Source organism: Copadichromis virginalis, linkage group LG5 (assembly GCF_057382275.1).
Source record: "Copadichromis virginalis isolate Kocher_CV1m ecotype Utaka linkage group LG5, C_Virginalis_male_GT1.1, whole genome shotgun sequence".
Classification (NCBI taxonomy): domain Eukaryota; kingdom Metazoa; phylum Chordata; class Actinopteri; order Cichliformes; family Cichlidae; genus Copadichromis; species Copadichromis virginalis.
In genome coordinates, this window is record NC_140622.1 from 16,134,447 (window position 1) to 16,156,873 (window position 22,427).

General features: G+C 40.8%; 1 protein-coding gene across 3 annotated transcripts in view; it reads right to left on the bottom strand.

The window, feature by feature from the left end:
- Positions 1 to 993: 993 nt before the first annotated feature.
- Positions 994 to 22,427, bottom strand: part of chchd6b (coiled-coil-helix-coiled-coil-helix domain containing 6b) — a 52,116-nt gene continuing 30,682 nt past the window's right edge. For 2 of the 3 annotated variants that reach the window (XM_085456201.1, XM_085456203.1), the window contains 3 exons: positions 13,453 to 13,588; positions 2,428 to 2,476; positions 994 to 1,155 (listed from right to left, as the gene is read on the bottom strand). In XM_085456201.1, the coding sequence (XP_085312327.1) occupies positions 2,450 to 2,476; positions 13,453 to 13,588 (163 nt within the window). In that variant the 3' untranslated portion in view covers positions 994 to 1,155; positions 2,428 to 2,449. The remainder of the gene's footprint in view (positions 1,156 to 2,427; positions 2,477 to 13,452; positions 13,589 to 22,427) is intronic. The other variant, XM_085456202.1, reaches the window with a different exon arrangement.

A 22,427-nucleotide genomic window follows, 5' to 3' on the forward strand; every position in this document is an offset into this window, starting at 1 on the left:
ATCACTCCTCACAGATATCATTAACAAACGCACTCCACTACATTCACATCGACTGCCACTTGTGTGAATACATTCTTACGTTCAGGAAGAGCTGCGTGGGTACACTGTAAGGCCATTAATATTCTATGTGTCTCTGCTGTGTGAATGTGTGCATATTGCGTGTACAATGTCTGTGTATGTGCGAGTGCATGTGTGTGATAACAAGCTTCTGTCATTCCAAGGGTGGCCAACCATGTCCATATATAAGTGGAAATGCATCTTGACAGAGTCCTTCTCCTTCACACACTCGTATACACACACACACACACACACACACACACACACGGAGGGGGTTAAGTGTGTGAGTACAGAGTAGTGCTGTGAGCTGTAGCTCTGTGTGCTGACCTTCAGGGTTATCTGGAAGGTTCCTCCACACCTTGCTGCTAGCACGAACCCCTGCTGTCACCATGGAAACACAGCTAGCAGGGACAATGTGTGCCCCGTCCGGTGTGTTGCTCATGTGTACACATTCACCTATGTGATGACACTTACAGGTTCGGTACAGCGCAAAAGCACACACACACACACACACACACACACACACACACACACACACACACACACACACACACACTCTAATTGGTGCATGCTTCAGTATTCATCTGTCCTCCAATTCATTTATCCCTCATTTCCTTCACTCTCCTTTCGCTTCTCCCTCTTAATGAAACCATGCACACAGTGCACAATAAGCCCTTGGGCCTGCACAGCATTGTCAGAAGGGTGCACACGACCCCATTTCCAGTAGTGGAACCATTATTAGCATGCTGTGACAAGAGACAGCCATTCACCACAACACACACACACACGATACAAACCTGCAGTTTCATCACCACTGGATCACTGGGATTTATTTCACAGACAGCGGGAATGTGCTGGCACAATGTGACCGTAAATCAACACATCGTACACGCTGGAGTGACAAGTCAAGATAATACACTCAAAAACCAAGTAGGATGAGTTTTTATTTATTTATTTATTGACATGGCTAAATTAATGGACGGATTGATAGAAAGGGAAGCAAAAACAAACAACAAAAACAGGACAGACTTGACATGCACTCTTCCTTCAGATCTCCTCCATTTCTTGACTATTTCAACCATGATTCGTCAGAGTGCTCTGGAAAACGGGGGGGGGGGGGGGGGGGGGGGGGTATGACAAGGGAGTGGAAAAAGAAGAACAACTGTCAAATAATACATTTACTTTGCTAGAATCCAAAAGACAAGTAAGAGAAACCAGGATGCATCATGGGAAATCTATTCCCTACTATAAACAAACTAGCCTGATGATGGATGATCAATATACAAAGAACAGTACCACATTAAATACCTAAACATCTTAAAATATCTGGAACTTAACGCAGAAAATTACAGTTCCAGCTAACAACTTTGGGGACACGATCATCGTTCTAGTCTGGAGAATATCAATGATTACCCAGAGATATGGATTTGTATGGAATTTTCTTTAAACAATAATCCATTTTTAAAACTAAATTAGATTTCTAAGTGTCAACGTATCCCAAATAGTGTCAAGAACATGTCATCACAATGATGCACAAAAAGTACACATCCGTATTTTGTAAGCAGAGCTTATTTATTCTGCTTTTAACCTTCTTTCGAAAGGTAAACAAAATTCATTCAGGTAGCTGCCAAGTGGTGGAAGACATAACTATATTTACTTTCTCAATATGATGGATCCAAAGTTGTGTAGAAAAAACAAAAGAACAAAAATGCAACCTATTTTTTGTTTCACTGGACTGGAGATGTCAACAGCCCTCGGGATAACGGGCTAATGCTAAGACAAGCTTCTGCAGAAGGTCTGACCTCTGCAGGAACGTGTTTAGCCTGTAGCTACTTTCACTGCTGCTAAACTACATTTAGAAAAATGGGAAACAATGTAAAGACAAACACAGTTCCAGAAAATGTCTTCGCCGCCAAAGTCTAAAACTCATACTGGTCTTTACAAAGCTAGCTGGACAAGAACACACACACACACACACACACACACACACACACACGCACACACACGCACACACAGGTTCTAATCCAGTGAATCAGAGTAGCTGCAGGGAAGGTCTAAAGTGGTTTATTGCTACAGTAGACCTACACTTGACATACTTTAGCCACACTCATAACAGGTGATTTTTTGGGGATTTGCTGTGCAGCCCAAGAGCTGCAACAGGCACTTGAACAGAAGACAATCTGCAGAGGCTGAAGATGTCATCGTAATTTATCTGATTTTACTCATTTTCATTCTGTCATCAAGAGCACTGGATCATATTTGCTTGGTGCCTGTTAATATAGACCATTCCACAGCAGCACACACACACAAAATACGATTTTTCTCTTGGTGTAGCATGCAGTTTGGAGCGGTTTCTTATTGGATTCTTACTTTCAGTACCAGATGGTGACGTTTATCCCACCCCAAGAAGAATTATCGCCTAAAAGCAGAACAATATATTGTGATATTAGCACAGCGACTGTAGTTGCCAAGTAAGAACCAGTCTCATGGTTTAATAATTTAGAGGACACCTCATTTTGGAACCAAGCAGCGAAAAGATTAAATGGGGGATGAAGAATAGCAGCCTTGGAGATTTACTCTGTATCAAAATACTTTCCAAGTGACCTGGCAGTCTCTTGAAATAAGATTATTAAGTACTGTCTTTATATGTTTACACAGAGTTACACTTGTAGCTAATTTTGTTTCGGAAAGCCAATTTACTATGGGGTTACACTGAACTCCTCTAGCGTAAATACACATCCAAACACACAGTTGCAGGAAGAGACGCGGAGCAACACAGGGTTAGTGAAGCATTAGCTTGACGCTGCTGGGTGTGCTAGTTGGCATGCTAACTACCCCTGTGCTCGGCTGGCAGGCAGATATGCTGGCGGGCAGGTTAGCTGTTCACTTGCCAAGTGCATCCGAGGGCATCGCAGCCTGTGCCTTTGAATTGGAGATGAGCGGCAAATGTGACAAGGGGATTTAGCTTTACTGTTCCACTCACGTTCTGAGATATAAAGGGGGACAGTGTGTGTCTGCATGTGTGCGTGAAAACTCACTATTTGTGTGAAAGCGGCTGTTTATGCGAGCAGGAGTTGATGCATACACCAGTGTGCGTGTGCGCGCGCGCGTGGCGAGAGGGGTGTTGGTGTTGCCACACTCTTACACAGCACTGTGACGGAACATTATGCCTAATGCATAGTGTATGAAGTAGTTCCTGAATTTCAAACTGACCCCTGGCACCCCCCACAGTACACACAGTTCAATTTGGTGCCCCAGGTCTAAATTTGGACTGCCGCCATCCTCACTTGGATAATTTAAAGACAGGAAAAGCTTTTCATGCACAAAACTGTGGGCAGCAAGGGCAGCCAAATATTCTAGCTCAAGGTCTGTGCTGAGGTTTAGACATACACCAGCTGCCGGTTTATTAGGTACACTGAGCTAATGTATTCTAATGCAGCTATACTGGAAAAAAAATCCTACCCTTTACAAAGGTTTTAATGTTGCCTTATGGATGTGTTCCTCAAGAATCTGTGCTAGATTGGAAAACTATAGCTTCACACCTGGAGACTGAGCTGTGGTTTGCCTTGATCTTTATCTTTTATGCTTTCTATTCACCAGCACTGAAAGTTTAAAGTTGACTTTACCATCACTGTAAATCTGTCTGTCATAATTAGATTTAATATTCACAAAAACATGGATTCACACAAAGACAGAGACAACATACAGTCACACAAACGCATGTTTTCTTCCACCTGCCAGTTTCTGTCCAATTAGCGAGCAGTTTGAGTAGATCGTTGCGTTTGTTGGCTGCGAATCAACTTTGAACGTCAAAAAGGCACAGAAGCAACGCTGTGCACACCATGCGCGTGTTCACACTTCCACAGTTTTAAGCTAATAGGCAACATGGAGACAGTGGACACACGCGTAAGCATCTGCAGCACACAGAAGAGGAGCCTCACTCACTCGCTCACTTGTTTCTTCTCTGCAAAAAACAAAAATAATAGACAAGCAGAAAATCAATAACTGTCTCCTCTGCTCAGTGCTAACAGCACGCAGTTCTCTCCCTCTCTCAGGAGGGACAGAGACAGTTGCCAGGCAGAACTGTCAATCAGATACTCACAGTGGACGTGGCTATGACTGCTTTATAAACACACAGCGATTCACTCATTACCCAGTCAGTACGACAGCCACACACTCCATTAGTCAATCCAGGAAGCCTCCAGTGCAGTTAGTCAGCTGGTTGGTTACACGTGTAAGAACATTAAATAGTTTTGTTGGTGGTGGGCGGGGTTGCACCGGAAACAAGTTGCAAAAACAATGCTTACATTGTGCCTTTTAAAATGATATGGCGGCACACTGGTTATCAAATAATGCTTACTTACACAACCGTGTGACTCTTTTGGAGTTGTGTTTCCAGTTTTAGAGTTTCTGTTGTGGGTTATATTAACCAGTGAGGCAAATGTGGCACACTTTAAGCTGGGAGCCAAGCAAAAGAGTCCCAAATCCAATCAGGGTGCTTCATAAATGAAAGCCTTGAGAGGTATTGATAAGACACCAATATCATAACTATGATATTGTTGGTAAATGATGAACTTTGATCAGTTCTGCATCATGATCACTGAAAGCTTCACAGATTTCCACTCTTAGCAAATAATCAAAGTTTCAAGGTGAACTTCACGGGGCGAGTACAGAATCACTAAAAGGTTCTCTCTCAGTCTTTCTTTTGGTTTATAGTTGTTAAAGAAACAAACTCCCTGACACTTTGAATTCATTTGATGATTTCTTTTTCACTGTTATGCAGAAAAATAGTTTCTAAACCAAACATGTCAACATTCCTTTGGAACAGCATTTTATTATCCAGTATCTTTGATTCTGATTAATGACTGCAAACATTAAATAGAGGATTATTTAAGTCGATAATGGTAGTCACACTCTGAAATTAAAGAGCTCCCCAGTCCTCATATAGCAAGTCTCTTTTGTCACAATTTACACTGACACGTTATTTTTAGCCAAATGAAATAAGACACGTGGCAGCTGAAACCTGGCAAAGGGGGGGGAGGGCAAGGATCGATGGCATGTTGGTGATTGCGGTCCGTGGAGTGTAGCAGCATGGAAGACATGTTTGGCTGGATGCTGATGGAGTGTTTCTATAGGCTTGAGAGACAGGCACATGGTGGGGTGGGTAGGTGGGAGTGGAGGGGATATAGGGGAGGGACACGAGAGAGACCAGCTAATCTTTATGTGGCCTGTGCGTTCATGGGGCGGTCGCCTTGGAGATGATGGATGTGAAGGAGAGATGGAATGGAAGGAGGTAAAAGGTTTGGGTTGTATGGAAGCCCCAAACGCAATTTCATTGTTCTTGACAATGACAATAAATAAATAAATACTAAATACTAAATACTAAAAGGGTGAAAGAGAAAGACAGTCATAAAAAGACAGAAATATGTGCCTGTGTGTATGAGAATGTGACACACACACACGCAAAATTACATGAATGTGTTCTCACAAGCAAGCAGGAGCTATAATCAATGTAAGAGCAAAACTAGGACTCTATAAAAATGATATTAATAACAGGGATAATACAGTATAAAGAACTGACTGGGTCTATATACGAGTGTGCCTGCATGAGTGCACATATAAAAGAGTGTGTGTGTGTGTGTGTTGGAGCAAACCGCTGCTGAAGAGTGGCTGCGTTATCAGATTAGAGTTAGCAGGCAGGCCAAGGCTCACAGTGGGGCTCACCACCTGCTACTACTGATAGTCATGCAAAAAACAAAAAAAGACAAAAACAAACACGCGTGCGCATACACACACCACACTACTATTTCCTTGTGTGCTTTTAATTTTACCATCTTTATGCTTTTTCCTCACTCTCACAATAGTGACTGACACAGCTTCCTCCTCTTTTCCTTTTCCCTACTTCAACCCTTCCATTCCTTCCACTGACAGAGTCGTCCTATCTACATTTTGTCTATCATCCACTCTTTCCTTCTGTATCGCTCTCTTACAGTTTTCAATGAACCCTTTCTCACTGACAGCCATGTGTAAGCCTCTTCCTCTACCAGCTTCTTTTCTTTCATCAGTCTCCATCCATTACCCTGGTGACGGGCACCTTTCTCTTCCATCTCAAACACTCATCCACGTTCTTATCTTTTTTGTTGTTGTTGTTTTTAGCTGAAAAACACACAAAAAACCCCAAACAGACAACTTCATCATTGCAGCCCGAACATGTCCGGAAGAGATTTTCTTCTTGCCAGAATTACCTGCAGGTGAAATACGAGGGAGAAGCAGAGGGAAGTAGTCTGCCAGCGCTAGAGCCATCCTGTTCTTTTCCCTAGCAATGGAGGTCTACGCTGAATGTAGTCTTGAGAGGTACTTAAGATGCTGCTGGCACTACATTTAGAAATGGACAGCTACTTGAAGTAAGTGAATTTGTGGTTCAAAGTGGCATGTGTGGAAAACGTCAACTAAAATGTTTGGAAACGGGAGGGATTGTGCTACACAGATGCACAAATATGCTACACAAATAAGCACTCAGATGACAAATCTGATAAGAGATGCAAATAAACATGCAAACATACAACATCCTGCACTGCACCATCGTCATGTTATTATATTACTAATATCTTTTTGAAGCCAGCTGGAAGCTTGTGTAGCATTCCAACTGGCTTGGTGTGGGAATAGTTTTCTCTTTGTTAATCTTATTTGCTGACACAAGGCAAATCAACTAATAATATAAATCTCCCCCATAATGATGTGCCAAGTTTAACTTCTAACTGCCAACAGAAAAAGGCATGGAGAAAACAAACAATTAAAAAAAATTATGCTAAAATATTATTTACAAGTGGAGACTTGCACACAGTCACCGCATATTTTATCAGGTACACCTTCTTACTGGCTTGCTTCCACTTCTGCCTTCGGAACTGCCTTAATTGTGGCATAGATTCAACAAGATGCTGGGAACACTGGTTAAAGATTTTGGTCCATATTGATATGATAGCTTCACATAGCTGCTGCACATTTGTGAGGAACACATGCATAATGCAAATTTCCCATTCCACCACATCCCAGAGGTGCTCTATTAGATTAAGATCTGGTCACAAATATAACCGTGGTATAGTAAACTCATTGTCATGTTCAAGAAACCATTTTGAAATGATCCTAGCTTTGAGACAAGGTGTGCTCTCCAGCTAAAAGCATTCATTACAATACAAGCACACTGTAGTCATAAAGGGGTGGAAATGGTTTGCAGCAACACTCAAATAGACTGTGGCATTTAAACAATGTTCGAGCTGTGCTAATGGGTCCACAGTGTGCCAATGAAATGTCCCCCTCTCCACCAGCACCAAAAGCAGCCTGAACTGTTCTTAAAAGGCAAGATGGAGCAGAGCTTTTATGTTGTTTATGTCATATTCTGACCCTTCCATCTGAATCTCAGGAAATCGAGTCTCATCAGACCAGGCAATGCTTTCCCAATCTTCTGTCATCCAATTTCGGTGAGCCTGTCCCAATTGTTACCCAGAGAACTGCTACACGCTGGATATTTTCTCTTTTTCCAGACCATTCTCTGTAAATCCTAGAAATGGTTATACACATCTGGCGCCAACAACCATGCCCTGTTCAAAGCAACTTTGTAACCACACAGAGAATAATAATTATGACAGGTTTGTGGGACCTTTGTTGTCTAAGCTAGCAGCTATTGTGCACTATACCAATCTCTGCATTTTATTATGTTACACCTGCCCAAATGTGCAGGAGGCATGTTTATTGTATGTGAACCATGTTCGTGTGTTTTCAGACTTGCTGTTATGAATAGAGATTATATTTGAATTGGTGCTGGATGGAGAGTTTTCTAGCCTTGGAGACCAGGGCCTGCTCATTCATATCAACACATCAGAGCAGACAAAAATCCACGGACTGAAGACCAGCAGGTTCAAGTGGGTTAAGTATGTGACATGCAACAGAAAGTGTGGTGATATGATATTGTTAGCCCAGGCTGATTGTATTAAATAGGGCAACAATAGCATTAGCATTCTGCACTAGTTGGCACTGAAACCTTGGAGTACTGCAGAAGAGGAGGGGTGACAATTATTGTAAGTGGTGGGTTGACAAATGTTTGTTCTTGAATATGACTTTGAGGATGGCTGTGTTTTGTTTTCCTCTGAAGGAGGTTGAATGCGAGACTAGATCATGAAAACCAAAAATTCTCAGACTATTCGGTGGGCTTGTGCTCATGCAAACACACACAGATGCTTAGAATATAGAAATTTTGCAATGGAAATGTCTATATACAGTAATGACAAAATATGAGACGGATATTGTCACACGAAAGACAGACAAAATGCTCAGAGCTTCATGATAACGTAGGGCCTTGGTGAGCTGACATTTACCCTGTACTCCTCACACATACACGCACTCAGTGGGTTCCATATGCATGACAATGGCCCGAGCTGAGACACTGACAGGAGAGGGACAGGGGAGTGATAGCAGAGAGGAGGTGAAAGGCCATATCCTGAACCAACTGTCTTTAATAGATGGCAGAGGGTAGAATGTGTGAAAAATGTGTATGTGTGTGCATCCATGCATGAATCATAAAACATAAAAGAACCTCTGAGTGACATAAGGAAGGCTGTGCCGCTGCAGATAGTGAGTTGGGTGGACTTCAAGTGAGAGACAGAAAAAATTGAGATAGATACTCTAGTGATGTTCAGATCAAGACTCTGGCAGAAAAGACAGATAAGCAAGCCACTGGTTTTATTGGCAGATTGATTGGCGAGCATAGACACTCCAATTGAGAGTAACAGAAATATATGGCAGCGTCTACATGAATAAACTCTTGGAAAGTCGTGACCACTAAATCGTATGAGCCTACTGCTGATGTACACAAATGTGAACTTTGCTTACACGAGTGTCTGGTGGACAACAAAAATAACTAAGATTTAGCTTTTAGGCAGACACGTGCTATTCAATAGCTGTCATGCTTCAGAAAGAAAGAGCCAAAAGAGAGAAAACGATGATGTGTGAACCATAAGGTATCCACTTCAGACAACGAGTAATTTGTCAGAAAAATACAGCTTTCTCCCTTTAATCATAGGGAAGAATGTGTCTGCTTCTGAAAATCCTTACAAGCAAATGCAGATAACAAAAGAACAGAGCCTTTAAGCTGTCTGGAGGTTTTCACCAGGCTAAAAGCTTTGCTGCCTATTGAGCAGTTGTGTTATTGTTGCACCGCAGAGAACAAAAAAAAAAAATCACTGCATCAAAATGTTGCATGTCTTTTTTTAATTTCTATTTTATCAGGCTATGAAAGCCAGTTTACTCTGCTCGTTAATTCAAACAAAAATCTCTGTAAACCAACATCTCAAAAATATGATGTATCAGTCATTCACTCAAGGAGGAAAAACTGTTTTTTTAAATTACAAAATTATGAAGGATAACAGATTTGAGACATTTCCCAAATGATGCATCCAATTTAGAAATCACACATTATGTAAAAGCTGGTTGAAAATTGGAGATTTTCTTGTGACAGTCTTTTTCAAGTATTTCCTGGAGCAATAAATAGAATTTTCTAAAACATGTCCTATTCCGATTTTTTAAAAAGTAAAAAACATCAGTTTCCCTTTACAACAACAGGAGCAAGCACAGGCACTAGCTCTATTATTAACAGTCTCGACCATAACAAAACATTTTCTCCAGGGTCTATAGAACATTATATTTCATAATGAAATATGATGCAGTGCTCTCTCTAATGACTAAATCTGCAGTGCATATTGCTCCCTGTTGACCCTTTTCCACCTGGAGCAAATGCTGAACCTTTTGCTGGTGAAACGCTCGTCCAAGTGCTCTGCTCTGCCAAGCTGCTGGCCCTGTCAGATCCATTTACACACAAGCAGACTGGACAGCTGTCTGCATGACCAGAGGGGTCTTGGGAGAACCCACTTATTTCTTTTCATTAAGGCTGACTGATCAGGGGGCTCTGCTGGGAGGTCTACTCATCTACCCTCTCTTTTATACTTCATTTGGGCATCATTCCAAACGTAGTCTAACCCAGCATTACTAAATAGCTCCATAAAAACTCAGAAAACACGAAGTTCTATAAAACGGATAATTCCTGGACAGAGGTCTGTGATCAAAAGACAATTTTAAAATTAGTTTTCGCGTGCACATTACACTCAATCTGCACTCCAGATTCCAAAACTAAGTGAAACTTGAGTTTTATTGTTTTAACAGTTTCAAAGTGTGAACATAGACTGACAAATTAAATTATATCAGATTAGATATTAACATTTTCTGTTTGCACTGAGGGATATTTTAGGATTAGTTTAATCTTAAAGAACAATAAACAAAAATCTGAGGATCCTAAGCTAAGTACCTGCAGTGTAAGGAATGCTTCTTTTTCGCAATTTATAAAACAGATCACTTTGCTTTCAGGTTTTACAGTAGGCTATGCAAAGGGAGACTGGTTTGAATCCCGTGTGTAGCCAAAAGTCTGCACTTATATGAAGCACTTCCACATACCTGTGCTCATCTTGTTGGGGAAGTTTTGGAACAGACAGGTAGAGGGAGGGGAACTTTTCCACCTACTGGAGCTTTATGAGAAATGTATTAATGATGGGCGAATATATTGATAAATTTGTGCATGATGTCACCTCACAGTATAACAATCGACCAGGGCCTTTTTCCACAGGGGGTTTATACAATATTGCACTTTTCACTCCAGGTACTCCTGCTACCTCAAACAGTCCAAAGGCATGCGCATTAAGTCCACTGGTGATTCTAAACTAAACACATGTGAATGTAGCATGTGTTGTTGTGTGTCTCTGTGCAGTGGATTGGTAATCTGGCCAGGGTGTGTCCGGCCTGTTGCCCTATAGTGGCTGAGATGGGCTCCAGCCCCCCTCAAATCCTCAAACTCTGATTTGGATAAGTAGTAAAGAAAATGATGGATGTTGTGTTGCAAACTATCTCACAGCCATTTAAAGCTAAAGCTGAATAAATAAACACAGAGTACAGTAACTATTACCTCCACTAGAATAACTAGCAAGCATGCACTGGTCCCTCACATAAAATCTTTGTTTGAAACCTTTTTCCTGGATTCATTACTACTACTACTTTCACTGGCGCCATCTGTCCATTATCAGTGCTCCCTCCCTGCTAGTAACCCTAATGCAATGTGTAATTACTTGCTAAAGTTTACTTGCCGTATTAGCCAAATTAGTGATTTTTTATCCCCATGTATGAAATATGCAAAGTGTCTCCCCAGGGGTGGGTTTAGGATGAGGCAAACATACATAGTCAGACCTGAATAAGATGTAAGAGAGCTCCACGGGCAGCAGTGCAGAACAGAGCTAAACACCGGTTAATGTGACAATGTGTTCAGCGAAAAAAGCTTTAATATGGCAACCATGGAGGATGGTGACTAAAAGAAAAAGGGGGGATCAATCACAACAGCACCAGGAAAAGATCCACGGATGAACAGATAATATAGAAGATGGGTGGATAAGGGAAGCGGGAAGGAAAAAAGGATATCCTAATACATGACAAAATATTAGATGGAGATAGTTTAAGGCCACGCTTACATATGGAATCTTTTAGGTTTCCATATTTCTAGTTTAAATCCAGAAACATTTATATGGCTTTTTACGCGTCAGCTTGGGATAGAAATCTCAAAAGTCTTAAAGGTCAAACTGAAAAGCCCAGCATCTTCAAACGAGTAGTACAGGTTACTCTTTAAAAGAAAGATTTAATCTGTTAGATTATCCCTATAAAGAAAGGTTAGACAGAGAAGATGTCAGTGATAAAATGTCCTGATTCGAAACTGGTTTTTCAAGTAAGAAAGCAAAAAACTGAAATAAAGCAGCACCCTAGTATAAAATTAAATCTGGGATATAGTATAAAGTGATTCAAAAACGTGGCCAATAGTGGCAAATTCAGAGATCTAAAACTATATTTAGGACAAAATGAACTATGTTGTGTTTATCTACATCAGTCAAATCCATCCTCTTTCTACCAAGATGAAAGTTAGGAACTTTTTATTTCTCTTCAATATAAAACAGTATAAATGTATGGGCACAGTGCTGATGTGCTTTATATAGACTGGATCTTTGCCTTTCATTCATTTGCCCTTTAAGCTGCCTTCTTTCAGCCTCCGTAGTGTTTTCTCCTTCATTTTCCATTCACAGTCAAAGATCTGCCTAATTGGATATGAATTAAAACTCGGCCGGCTTCAAAGAAAACAAAAACTGTTTGGCTTTATTGTGCAGTACCGTCTATTCTTTAAAAAAACAAACACTTCCTATGAGAATTTATATAGCACATGCATACAAACACTGGTCTAATATACAAACTCAAATGCACTGTATTTCCTCAAAGAGCTACATCCCAATAGCAAGCTGATCTTTTGAACCAGTTTAAAAAGACTGATTGCTTTTATTGTGAGCCTTTGCTTTGCTTTTATCAACCGTTTAAACTGCCAAATTCACCAATTGTTGTTTTGTGGCTTTTATCTACTTTGGAGCCGTATCAGTGCATTTTGTCATGATAATAATGTGCAAATTGGCCCATTCATTATTGTTTTTTTGATGGAGAAATTGGCTAAAATAAGCACTTTGTAGATAAGCATAGGGTCTGAACACTATTTGCAAAAGCATCTGCAGAAAACAGAATGCATTTCAATGCACTGAATGCCAAAACTGATTTTAATACACTGATAATGGTGTAATCTTCCTATCAGAAAGTCCCCAAACACAGTGCACGCCTGGTGACTTATAAATCCGCTCAATGAGCACGTTGTATTGATTTAACTTTCTACTCGAAGTGTCAAAGTAACAAACACGTAGATGGTGATTCTCAGAAGTTAACTGATTCTGTGCAGGTACTGAAGGGATTCTTTGTCTCTGCACCCTTCTGGTCCACTGTCAGTCTGGCTGTCAAACTCCTAGGTCTGACTCATTCAAGCCAGCCTTCTCTCTCGTCTTCACGGGGGGAAGAAGGCTTTAAAAATATGTCCTTATGTGTCCCTCACTCAAAATATGGAATAAAGGAAAATAAACAAGAGTTTGTTGATGGTAACGCTCTGACCTTTATTTTGCTAAAACTCAACTTGGATCCTTTTTTATTGTCGTTTTTTTGTGTGCAAGGAACTTTTTTTTCTTCTTCTTTTTTTCTTCTGGCAAGCCAGGAAAAAAAAAACCCCGAATAACAACAACAACTTTGAAAACCACAGCTTTAAAAAAAAAAAAAAAAAAGGGACGTTGGTACATCTCTCAAAGGAAATTTGAGGGGAATGAATGATAAGAGAAACTATTTAGAGCAACACAAACTGCACTCTAATACGCCGAATTAAGCAAACCTTCGACTAAATATCACATGCAAAAGATACTAAAGCTGACAAAGATGACTTCTGTGCCCTACCTTCTTTGCTTGATGGACACAGGTCATGTATTGTTTGGCCAGGCTGGAGCAGTGGAGAGTCTCCTGTGGATTTTCCTTGTAGCACTCGAGCACCTTGGCCTGCAGCTCAGCGCACAGATATTCAGTATGTTGGGGTCTAGAAACACACAGAGAGAAGGAAAAGCTCAAATCTGCTTGCCAACATCACCGCCCCCACCCACCAGGACCAGAGATCAAGGTTGTAAATGCTACTATGTGAACTCAAGATAGTAAAGTCAGTTCAGCTGCAATAGAAATAGAAGTTGTCACACATGAGAAACACAAAGCTGTAGCGTCTGTTTGTCGAAACACTGATTCAGATAATCAGGAAAATAACTACCAAAACAGTTGTTATTTCCAACTGTGATTGCTTAATGGAAATTTCAACCACAGCCACACAGACGAGGTCAAAGGAAATGAGCGCTGGCGGGTGTGATTCCTTTAAGTTCAGCTTGCTTTTAGCAATAACAGCTTCTGTTTGGTGTAAGTACATACGATGAGCAAACAAACCAAAAAACAACAACAAAAAAAAAAAAAAAGAAAAGCGAGACTGTTTGTGGTTTGTTTTAGTCGCAGTTGAAGTAGCTAAGATAGTTTCAAAGGCTTTAAGGTGCAGCTTGTGGAGAGATGAATAATGCATCAACAAAGCAGCTTAGGAGTCAAAGTCAAACTTTCTCTTTTCTTTTTATCTGACTCACACGTACAGTACATGTGTGTAGAGAAAAGCACACAATCGAAACCGCAGCCACGAAATACGAGATCGGCACATACGCACGTGCACTAACGCGCATACAGGTAGCGAATGCTAATCCTATAAGAGGGTAATCTTTGAGTGCTCTGTTGCTCGTGGTAATTTACCTGCTGTTGTGACAAGAACTTGCAACTGGAAGGACTGGGATATGGATATGTACGCGCACATACGTGCACGCACGGGAATACATGAACACAAAGACGCTTAATCAATCCATGATGCCCATTTCGGTTTTTGGTTAACATCAACCACTTTTCTGTTCAGCTTTGTCAGTTTGTTTTTAAAGAGGGGCTTCAAGAACTAAGAAGCTGGGCCATGTGGTGACCCCGTCTCTTCTTTCCATTAACTGATATCCTTGTTGCCATTGTGAGTTTTTTGTGTTGCTATAGTAAGTAAAGCCTTGTGTTGTTCAGTATTAGTAGTACCTTCACAGATGCAGAGGCTGACCATATGTCATACACCCTGGCTTTTGCAGCAACAAGATGATCTTTTAGATGATTTTGATCTTTTTTAATAAATTGTTTAATATCATGATTGAGTATTAACTTGAATTTACTGATGTAGCTCCTGTTTGCATTAACAGTAGTTTCAAGAAAGCTCAGTCCTTGCAGAAATGTGTCCATTTTAATGCAGTGCTGCCATGATCACTGCCATTCAGTATTTGTTGTCATTGTAAATTTTGGTTACTTTTTGTGAGATTCTCTGATATCATTTAAGAGTATTACTTTCTATAGATGATACATTTGCAAATTCTTTGCAGTTGTAAGTTGACAAACATTGTTTTAAAATTGCCTAAAAATCTGTGTCAGCTGGAAAATGCTCGGCTCCCCGGCAACCCTGTATTAGCTAAGAAATATGACTAGTAGAAGATGATGGATGGAATTTATTTCGGAAAGAGCCGTTTGACGTTTTGCACACACTCCTTTCTTGCTGGGTTATTTTTCACAGCATAGAATGCAATAAAATATATCAGAAGAGAAAATGAGAAAATAGAATTAAGAGAAAGGACTGAAATGGAATTTAAGTGAAAAAATTAGGACCGGAATACAGATTAGAGTCAAATTGAAGTAGAATAAAATATGCGAATTGAAAAAAAGCTCACCTCAAAACCAATTCAATAGTTTCACTCGGGCATTTGATCATGTTAAATGATATGCAGTGAAATTTCATGGAATTATTTTATTATTGCATTTCCAATTGTTAGTCATGATTATTCTTTACTGTCTTGAGGTGAGATTTGTTTCCCACTGCTCTCTCCAAGATCAAGCATGAACTTTAAGCCTGAACTAGAATAGAACAGAGTAAAACAGAACAGAATAGACTAAAATAGGAATTCTCTCTGCTCTGTGACTCCAAACAAGACCTACTGTAGGTATTTATAATCCAAACTTTTCTTGGGTACAGACCCCAGCTAAACTATCTCAATCATCACAGCTTAACATACTATAAATGTCTAATCTACCTCATGATGTCATATATGATGGTAGTTTTTCTGCCTTTAAAATAAGAGACAGAACAGAAATTCTAAGTTTGATAAGGAGGCACGTTTTCCATCACTTCAAATAAACCATCTGACATGATGGGGCATGCCTTTTATTTTTTGGGAAGCTGACCACTTGGTATTCATGTGCACGATCATGCATGTGCACACACACACATACAGAACTGCAGTCATGCCACCGCAGAAAGCAATTACGGAATCATGCATCCTTTACATATGAATGAGCTCAGCAGTCCCTGCCTTCACTGACAAATACACACAATAAGCCTGAGTGCATGTGTGTGTGTGTGTGTGTGTGTGCGCGCGTGCGTGCGTGCGTGCGTTGATCTGTACCTTGTGAATGCACTGCATGTGTGTCCATGAGATAAACCGTGTGCACAAACAAGACTGCGGGAGAAGTTTCTCTGCACTGGTATGTGTATTGTGTAGTCCCAGTGTCTGTGGCTCTGTGTGTGTGTGTGCGCTTCCGTGTGCAGTGGAGGGTAGAGCGACAGGATTAAATAAATCACTGGTGGAGAGAATATTCATGAAAAGAGAAGTGAATGCAACCTGGGAGAGAGAAGGGGGAGAGAGAGAGAGCAGGAGAGAGAATGTGACAGTGATGTATTAAATGACAAATAGCCCTTGCAGCGTGCATGGACGAACAGTAGCAATCATCATAATCTGCATTTAACCTCTGCCACATCATGTGGTGCCGTGCCACTCGGCGCCGAGGAAGAAGGGTAAATCTTTTATGTGATGTGACCATTCCACATTAATTTGGTACAGAGATGTTGATGTGTGGGGACAGAAATGGTCAGCTTCTAGGTATTCGTACTATTGCACAGAAAATGTAAATTATGCTATTGTGGTAAAAATCAGCAGCTTGGGCTTTCAATCACCTGATTACATTATAAGATTGGCTGGTGTTTAACTTGAGAGCATCTCGAGAGCTGGTCGGCATTGTGAATTCCTCCCCAAGAATAGCAGATAACAGCAACAATAACCACAAGGTCTTAATCCAAACCCAAGAAAAGAAAATCATCCTTTTTTTCTATTCAACAAGAGGAACTTTTTGATAGCGTGTGTTTTAATAATGGAATCTGAAGCAGAAAATTGCCTCTGCTAATCTGCACCAACTGCCTTGTTTGACTGAAATTAAAGGTGAGCTCTTATTAAAAAAAAAAAAAAAAGCTAGTCTGATAGCCAACTTTTGCAGGGAAAAAGAAGCAAAATAACACTCCAATTGCTTTCTGTCTGTGACGTTTTGCATAAATACGTGCAGCACTGAGGGGGAAAGATTAGGCTCAAATCGTTAAAGTTTCTCATTATTTTTTTGTCTCACCTTGGCAGTGTGCGGCTTTTATGAAGAAAGCTCAAGTTCTGGTCTGCTGCAAAGCATGACACTGGGGAATTAGGCAATAAGAAGAAAAAGAGAAGATCATAAGGACACCGCTTTTTATTGTTCTCCGTGTCTGAGATGGTACTGCTTGTGTTTGTGCGTGTGTGTGATGTGTGTGAATGGTTATTAATGCATGATGACAAGGATTTGGTTTCATTTAAAGAAGCAGCCAAGGCATTGTACTTTTGGTTTTTAATATTACGCTGAGTGGAGAGGAAGAGAAGAGAGGATCAAAGATGTCATGGCTGGGGTGAGATCAAAAGAAATGGCAGAGCATGCATCGTGTATTGTTGGAGGCTTTGTCAAGCTTTTATTAAACTGCCATATGGATAACACTCGCAACATTGTGGTTCGGCAGAAATCTTACTTTGAGATCACATCAAATTAGAGCTGCAGACTTAGCTACAGCTTGTGAGGTGTCTAATGCCTGACTAAATTCAGTAACTTTGATTATTCTGGTAGTCGCAATAATCACTTATCCTACCTTTGCAAAGTGTGCAGCAATCCTTAAGTCCTAAGCTCACTTCACACGATATGACACCAGCCCAAAACTTTACCAAGTTTAATCTCAACTCCTGCGAACACACAAAGTCTTCATCTCAAATCTAGAACAACCCAAAGACTGAAGACAGACAGAACTCTCCCTTTATCTTCATATGCTGACAGATGAAATGCTGAAGGCAGATAAGGACGTAGGATAAAAAAATTCGCACTCTGTTGGCCTGGCTGATTGATCCCCGCCAACCTCTTTGTGGGAATACAGGGAGAGAGAGATGGGAGTGGATAAGGACAGTGTTTCATTAAAACAGGTGACATGCGGGAACAAGATAAGAGGCGCATGTGCACGTGTGTTTGTGTGACATCTCATCACTGATAACTTTTCAATCAGGAAAACTTGCGCTTGGACGACTCACTCGAGTTAGGAATGATAGGGGACTGCTATCGCCTTCCATCACTCTCCCTTCTATCAACAGTTTCAATTCCAGTTTGGTGCCGTGTCATTTGTCCTTTTCTTTTAACAACTACACTTCCCCTTAAAAACAGTGTAGCTTTTAAGCACAGAATACAAATCGCATCAAAGCCTGAGCATATTATTTCTGCACGGTAAAATACAATCTAGAACATGATTTCATAATTTGCCTCTCAGTGAGGCGACATGCTCTTTGTTCCCCTTCCATTAGCACCAGGTAATCTTTAGATCATTAAATAATTTGCTGGTTCAGCATGTTCTTATGCAAGGTCCAATGCTCCCCCCCAAAAAATGATACTGATATCAATGAGATTTTTGCCTTGTTAGTTTTTTTCTAGGCAGCACGGTGGCACGGTGGTTAGCACTGTTGCCGCACAGCAAGAAGGTCCTGAGTTCAATTCCAACATCAGGCCGGGGTCTTTCTGTGTGGAGTTTGCATGTTCTCCCCGTGTTTGCGTGGGTTCCCTCCGGGTACTCTGGCTTCCTCCCACCGTCCAAAGACATGCAGCTTGTGGGGATAGGTTAATTGGACAATCCAAATTGTCACTAGGTGTGAATGTGCGAATGAATGTGAGTGCAAATGGTTGTTTGTCCCTGTGTGTTGGCCCTGCGACAGACTGGCGACCTGTCCAGGGTGTACCCCGCCTCTCGCCCTATGACAGCTGGGATAGGCTCCAGCGCCCCCCGCGACCCTGAAAAGGATAAGCGGAAGTGAATGGATGGATGGATGGATGGATAGTTTTTTTCCCCTACATACAGGAATTTTTAGGCCAAAAAAAAAAATGCACTTTAATATCAATATGCCAAAGATCACATTAACTTAACTCTAATACACATCTTTGCTTATTAAACACACACATCAGGTTATTGACTATACTGTATGCTTACATACCTAGTCACTCCACAAAGGGCCTGTGCTGAAATTCTGCTCATCATATCAAGCAGAAAATCATTTAAATCAATGCACTATTACTATTAATATTGCAACAATTACTCTTCATCTTCTCATTCTTATTTTGAAACTATATTCTATATAGTTAATAAAATTGTATTGTGTCCATCATCAGCTGGCCCTACAGTAACAGGTAGAGGGATGTTTCTTCTGTAGTGACACACGTGGTGGGTCCAATTCGGCAGATAGAAAATATTTCCTACATAAAACCACTCACAACAAGGCCTGTGGAATTTCCTTTTAATAGAGCCGTGACATGATACCTGAAAAGAGACACATTACCGTTTAGTTCCATTAGATTGAATAAAAGGCATACTTTCCTACAGCCACTACCTCCCAAGCTGGGCAAGTTTTATCAAAACAGTCTAGACAGTTAGACAGAACTAACACTAACCAGTAGAAAAATATGCACATTTAATTTAGGGGTAATCTGCTCCTCTGAGTTTCTGGCATATGAGTTGATCCCTGAAGACCTCAAGAAATGTGAATAAATGTAATGGTGTAACTATTACCCTAATGGTTGGAATGACAAGAGTTGTTAAGATAAACCTGTCTAAAACCTCACCTATCTAATTTACTCCATTAATAAATGAGTCCTGTAAACTTGTACAATTGTGTTTCTTCATATGCTTTTAGAGGCAGTCAAAAAGGCAGAGTGTCTAAGTGACTGCAGCCTTCTGTCCTCATGGTAAATCTCTGCCGGTTCAAATGGTAAATGGTAAATGGCCTGTATTTATATAGCGCTTTTTTACTAGTCCCTAAGGACCCCAAAGCGCTTTACATATCCAGTCATCCACCCATTCACACACACATTCACACACTGGTGATGGCAAGCTACATTGTAGCCACAGCCACCCTGGGGCACACTGACAGAGGCGAGGCTGCCGGACACTGGCGCCACCAGGCCCTCTGACCACCACCAGTAGGCAACGGGTGAAGTGTCTTGCCCAAGGACACAACGACCGAGACTGTCCGAGCCGGGGCTCGAACCGGCAACCTTCCGATTACAAGGTTCAAGGCGCCGACAGGTCCTGTCTCGTGTAATGACTAGCAGTCTATTGCTTTGGACGGCACAGAGATCCTTACAGTAAGCTACCTGTCTGTTTCATTAATTGGACATGGAAGACACACACACACACACACACACACACACACACACACACACACACACAGAGAGAGCATATACAGAATAAAGTAGATAAAAGCATGCTTTCATCTGAGTTTGTTCCAACTACAAACTGTGAGCAGTTACTTTATGATGAATCCAGACATCCACCTGAGGTTTGCAAAGGTTCTGTCTTTGCTAACACTTTGAGAGTAACAAGTTTTTTTTAAGAGGATTAATGGATTTTTAGATCTTAAGGTAAGCTTGACTGCAATGTTGTGGGTCTCTACAGAAAAGCATTTTGAGGGAATATGGGTAGTCAGATACCCCAAGGCAAGGCTAATGGATTAACTCCTCTAAATAACCTCATGTTGTTGGGCAAAGCAAGTAGAAGATGACACTGGATAACATTTTACCGTTCGCTATGTCGCCACATGAGAATAATGTTTTACAGTCAACATCTCAGGGGCTTCCATCTTTTTGCTCTGCTTTTATGAAAGTAGCCACCTCAAGTCTGAGAGGCTGCTTTTAGCATTAGCGTTTGCACTTAAACTATTTGGGGTCATTCCTAGAATCAAAGCTGAGAACCAGAAAGAAAAAAATGGTACGGCTGAACAAGTCAATAAACAAGGGAAATGGTGGTGTTAACTTCTCTAGACTACTGTTGCTGATTTCAGCCTCCCTAAGTGTATTTATAGGGCTCTGTGGTTCGCCCAAATCTTTCCATCAGGTAGCCATGGTTACTAGTGTAGGTAAATAACTCGTGATCAAGTAGCAACCTCAAGGGCTAAAAGAGAGACATGAAAAGTGCTAAAAACTGCAGTCCATTTTATAGCCATGTGAGGCTATCTATGTTTAAACTGCATTGAGATGAAAAGTTGGTGTGGTCAATCCGGTGCACAGGTGTCCTGCTCTGCTATTAATTGTACTAAAACAGACTTTAAGGAGTCAGCTATCCAGGCTTCATTTTAAAATTAGGAAACTGTTACAATAAGATGGAGAGATGCTAAATCAGAGACACAGACCTTCCCTAAAAAAGAAAGAAAAAAAGAAAAGAAGACATATTGTAACTACATAGCATGTTAGACAGTGCTGAATCCCCGAGTGCTCGCCCCTCCTTTCAGCGGTGGGTAAATAGAATAATTACTGGGTGGTCAGTGTAGTGTGAAACGACAGCGTGACCACAGCACAATGAAACACTGCCCAAATGCTGACAGAACATGATGAGCACATGGCTGCCTGAATACAAAGTGTGCCTGTATTGGTGGCAGAGATAGAAAGGCGGAAAAGGAGTGAAAGTTTGTGTGCCGCACTGAAAAAAAGCAATAGAAACACATTGTGGTGGGACTAAATGCTATGCCTTTGGCAAACTTGTGCTGAAGTGATCTCCTAACCTCTTCCATGCAGCCGTAGACAATAGCAAATCCCTGCTAATGTAATCATTTGGACGAAATTTTAGACTTGAATTGTTTGCCGCTGAATTCAGTGGACCAGGTGCAAGAAAATGGCAATGTTGTGGATGAGGTCACTGCCAGTACAAAGCCAGAAAAGAGACCAAGCAACTTTTTCTTTCTGCCGTTTCTAAAAGTGAAATAAACTGTGTGCTACTGCTCTATACAACGTAACAATAAACACAACAACTAGTACTACAAAGGTAAAGTATAAAAGCTGTATGGAAATACATTATTGTAAAGGAGATGGAAATTTGAATATTTTCTCTTCAAGGTAACAGAAAATGGTGACAATGATGACAAATAAATAATTTTCAATGTAGGAAATGACAGCTGCATTCAAATACAAACAACACTGTAGAAGGTTTGGTGCCATTACACTAACCAACCACCCACTAATGACTTTCGTCACAAACTTGCTCTACCTTTACTATCCAGGTTCCAGGTTTCAGACTGATCCATTAAATGATAGTAATCATTAAGTATGTGCACACTGGAAACAAAGTGGAAGAAGAAAGAATGTTTACTCAATAATAAAACCAACTTATTACAGAACAGTTCAAAGACTTGAACTGTTCTGTAGTAGGGTTATCATTTTAGCACTGCTTCTGTAAAACCCTGATACTGGCACCTCCTAAATTACAATTTTGTCTTGTTAATGGTCCGTTTTTACACGTTTATTATAATTATGTACAAAAAGACATCAGGGTACAGACCGAAAAGTATGTGTTAATGGAAACCAAAAGGAAAACAGCTCTCTGACAAAAAATTGGAAAGAAGTGAGAACAAGTATTATGGAGGGGCATAAATTAGAAATGCTCAGATGCTCTGGCAGTGCAGGTGTGG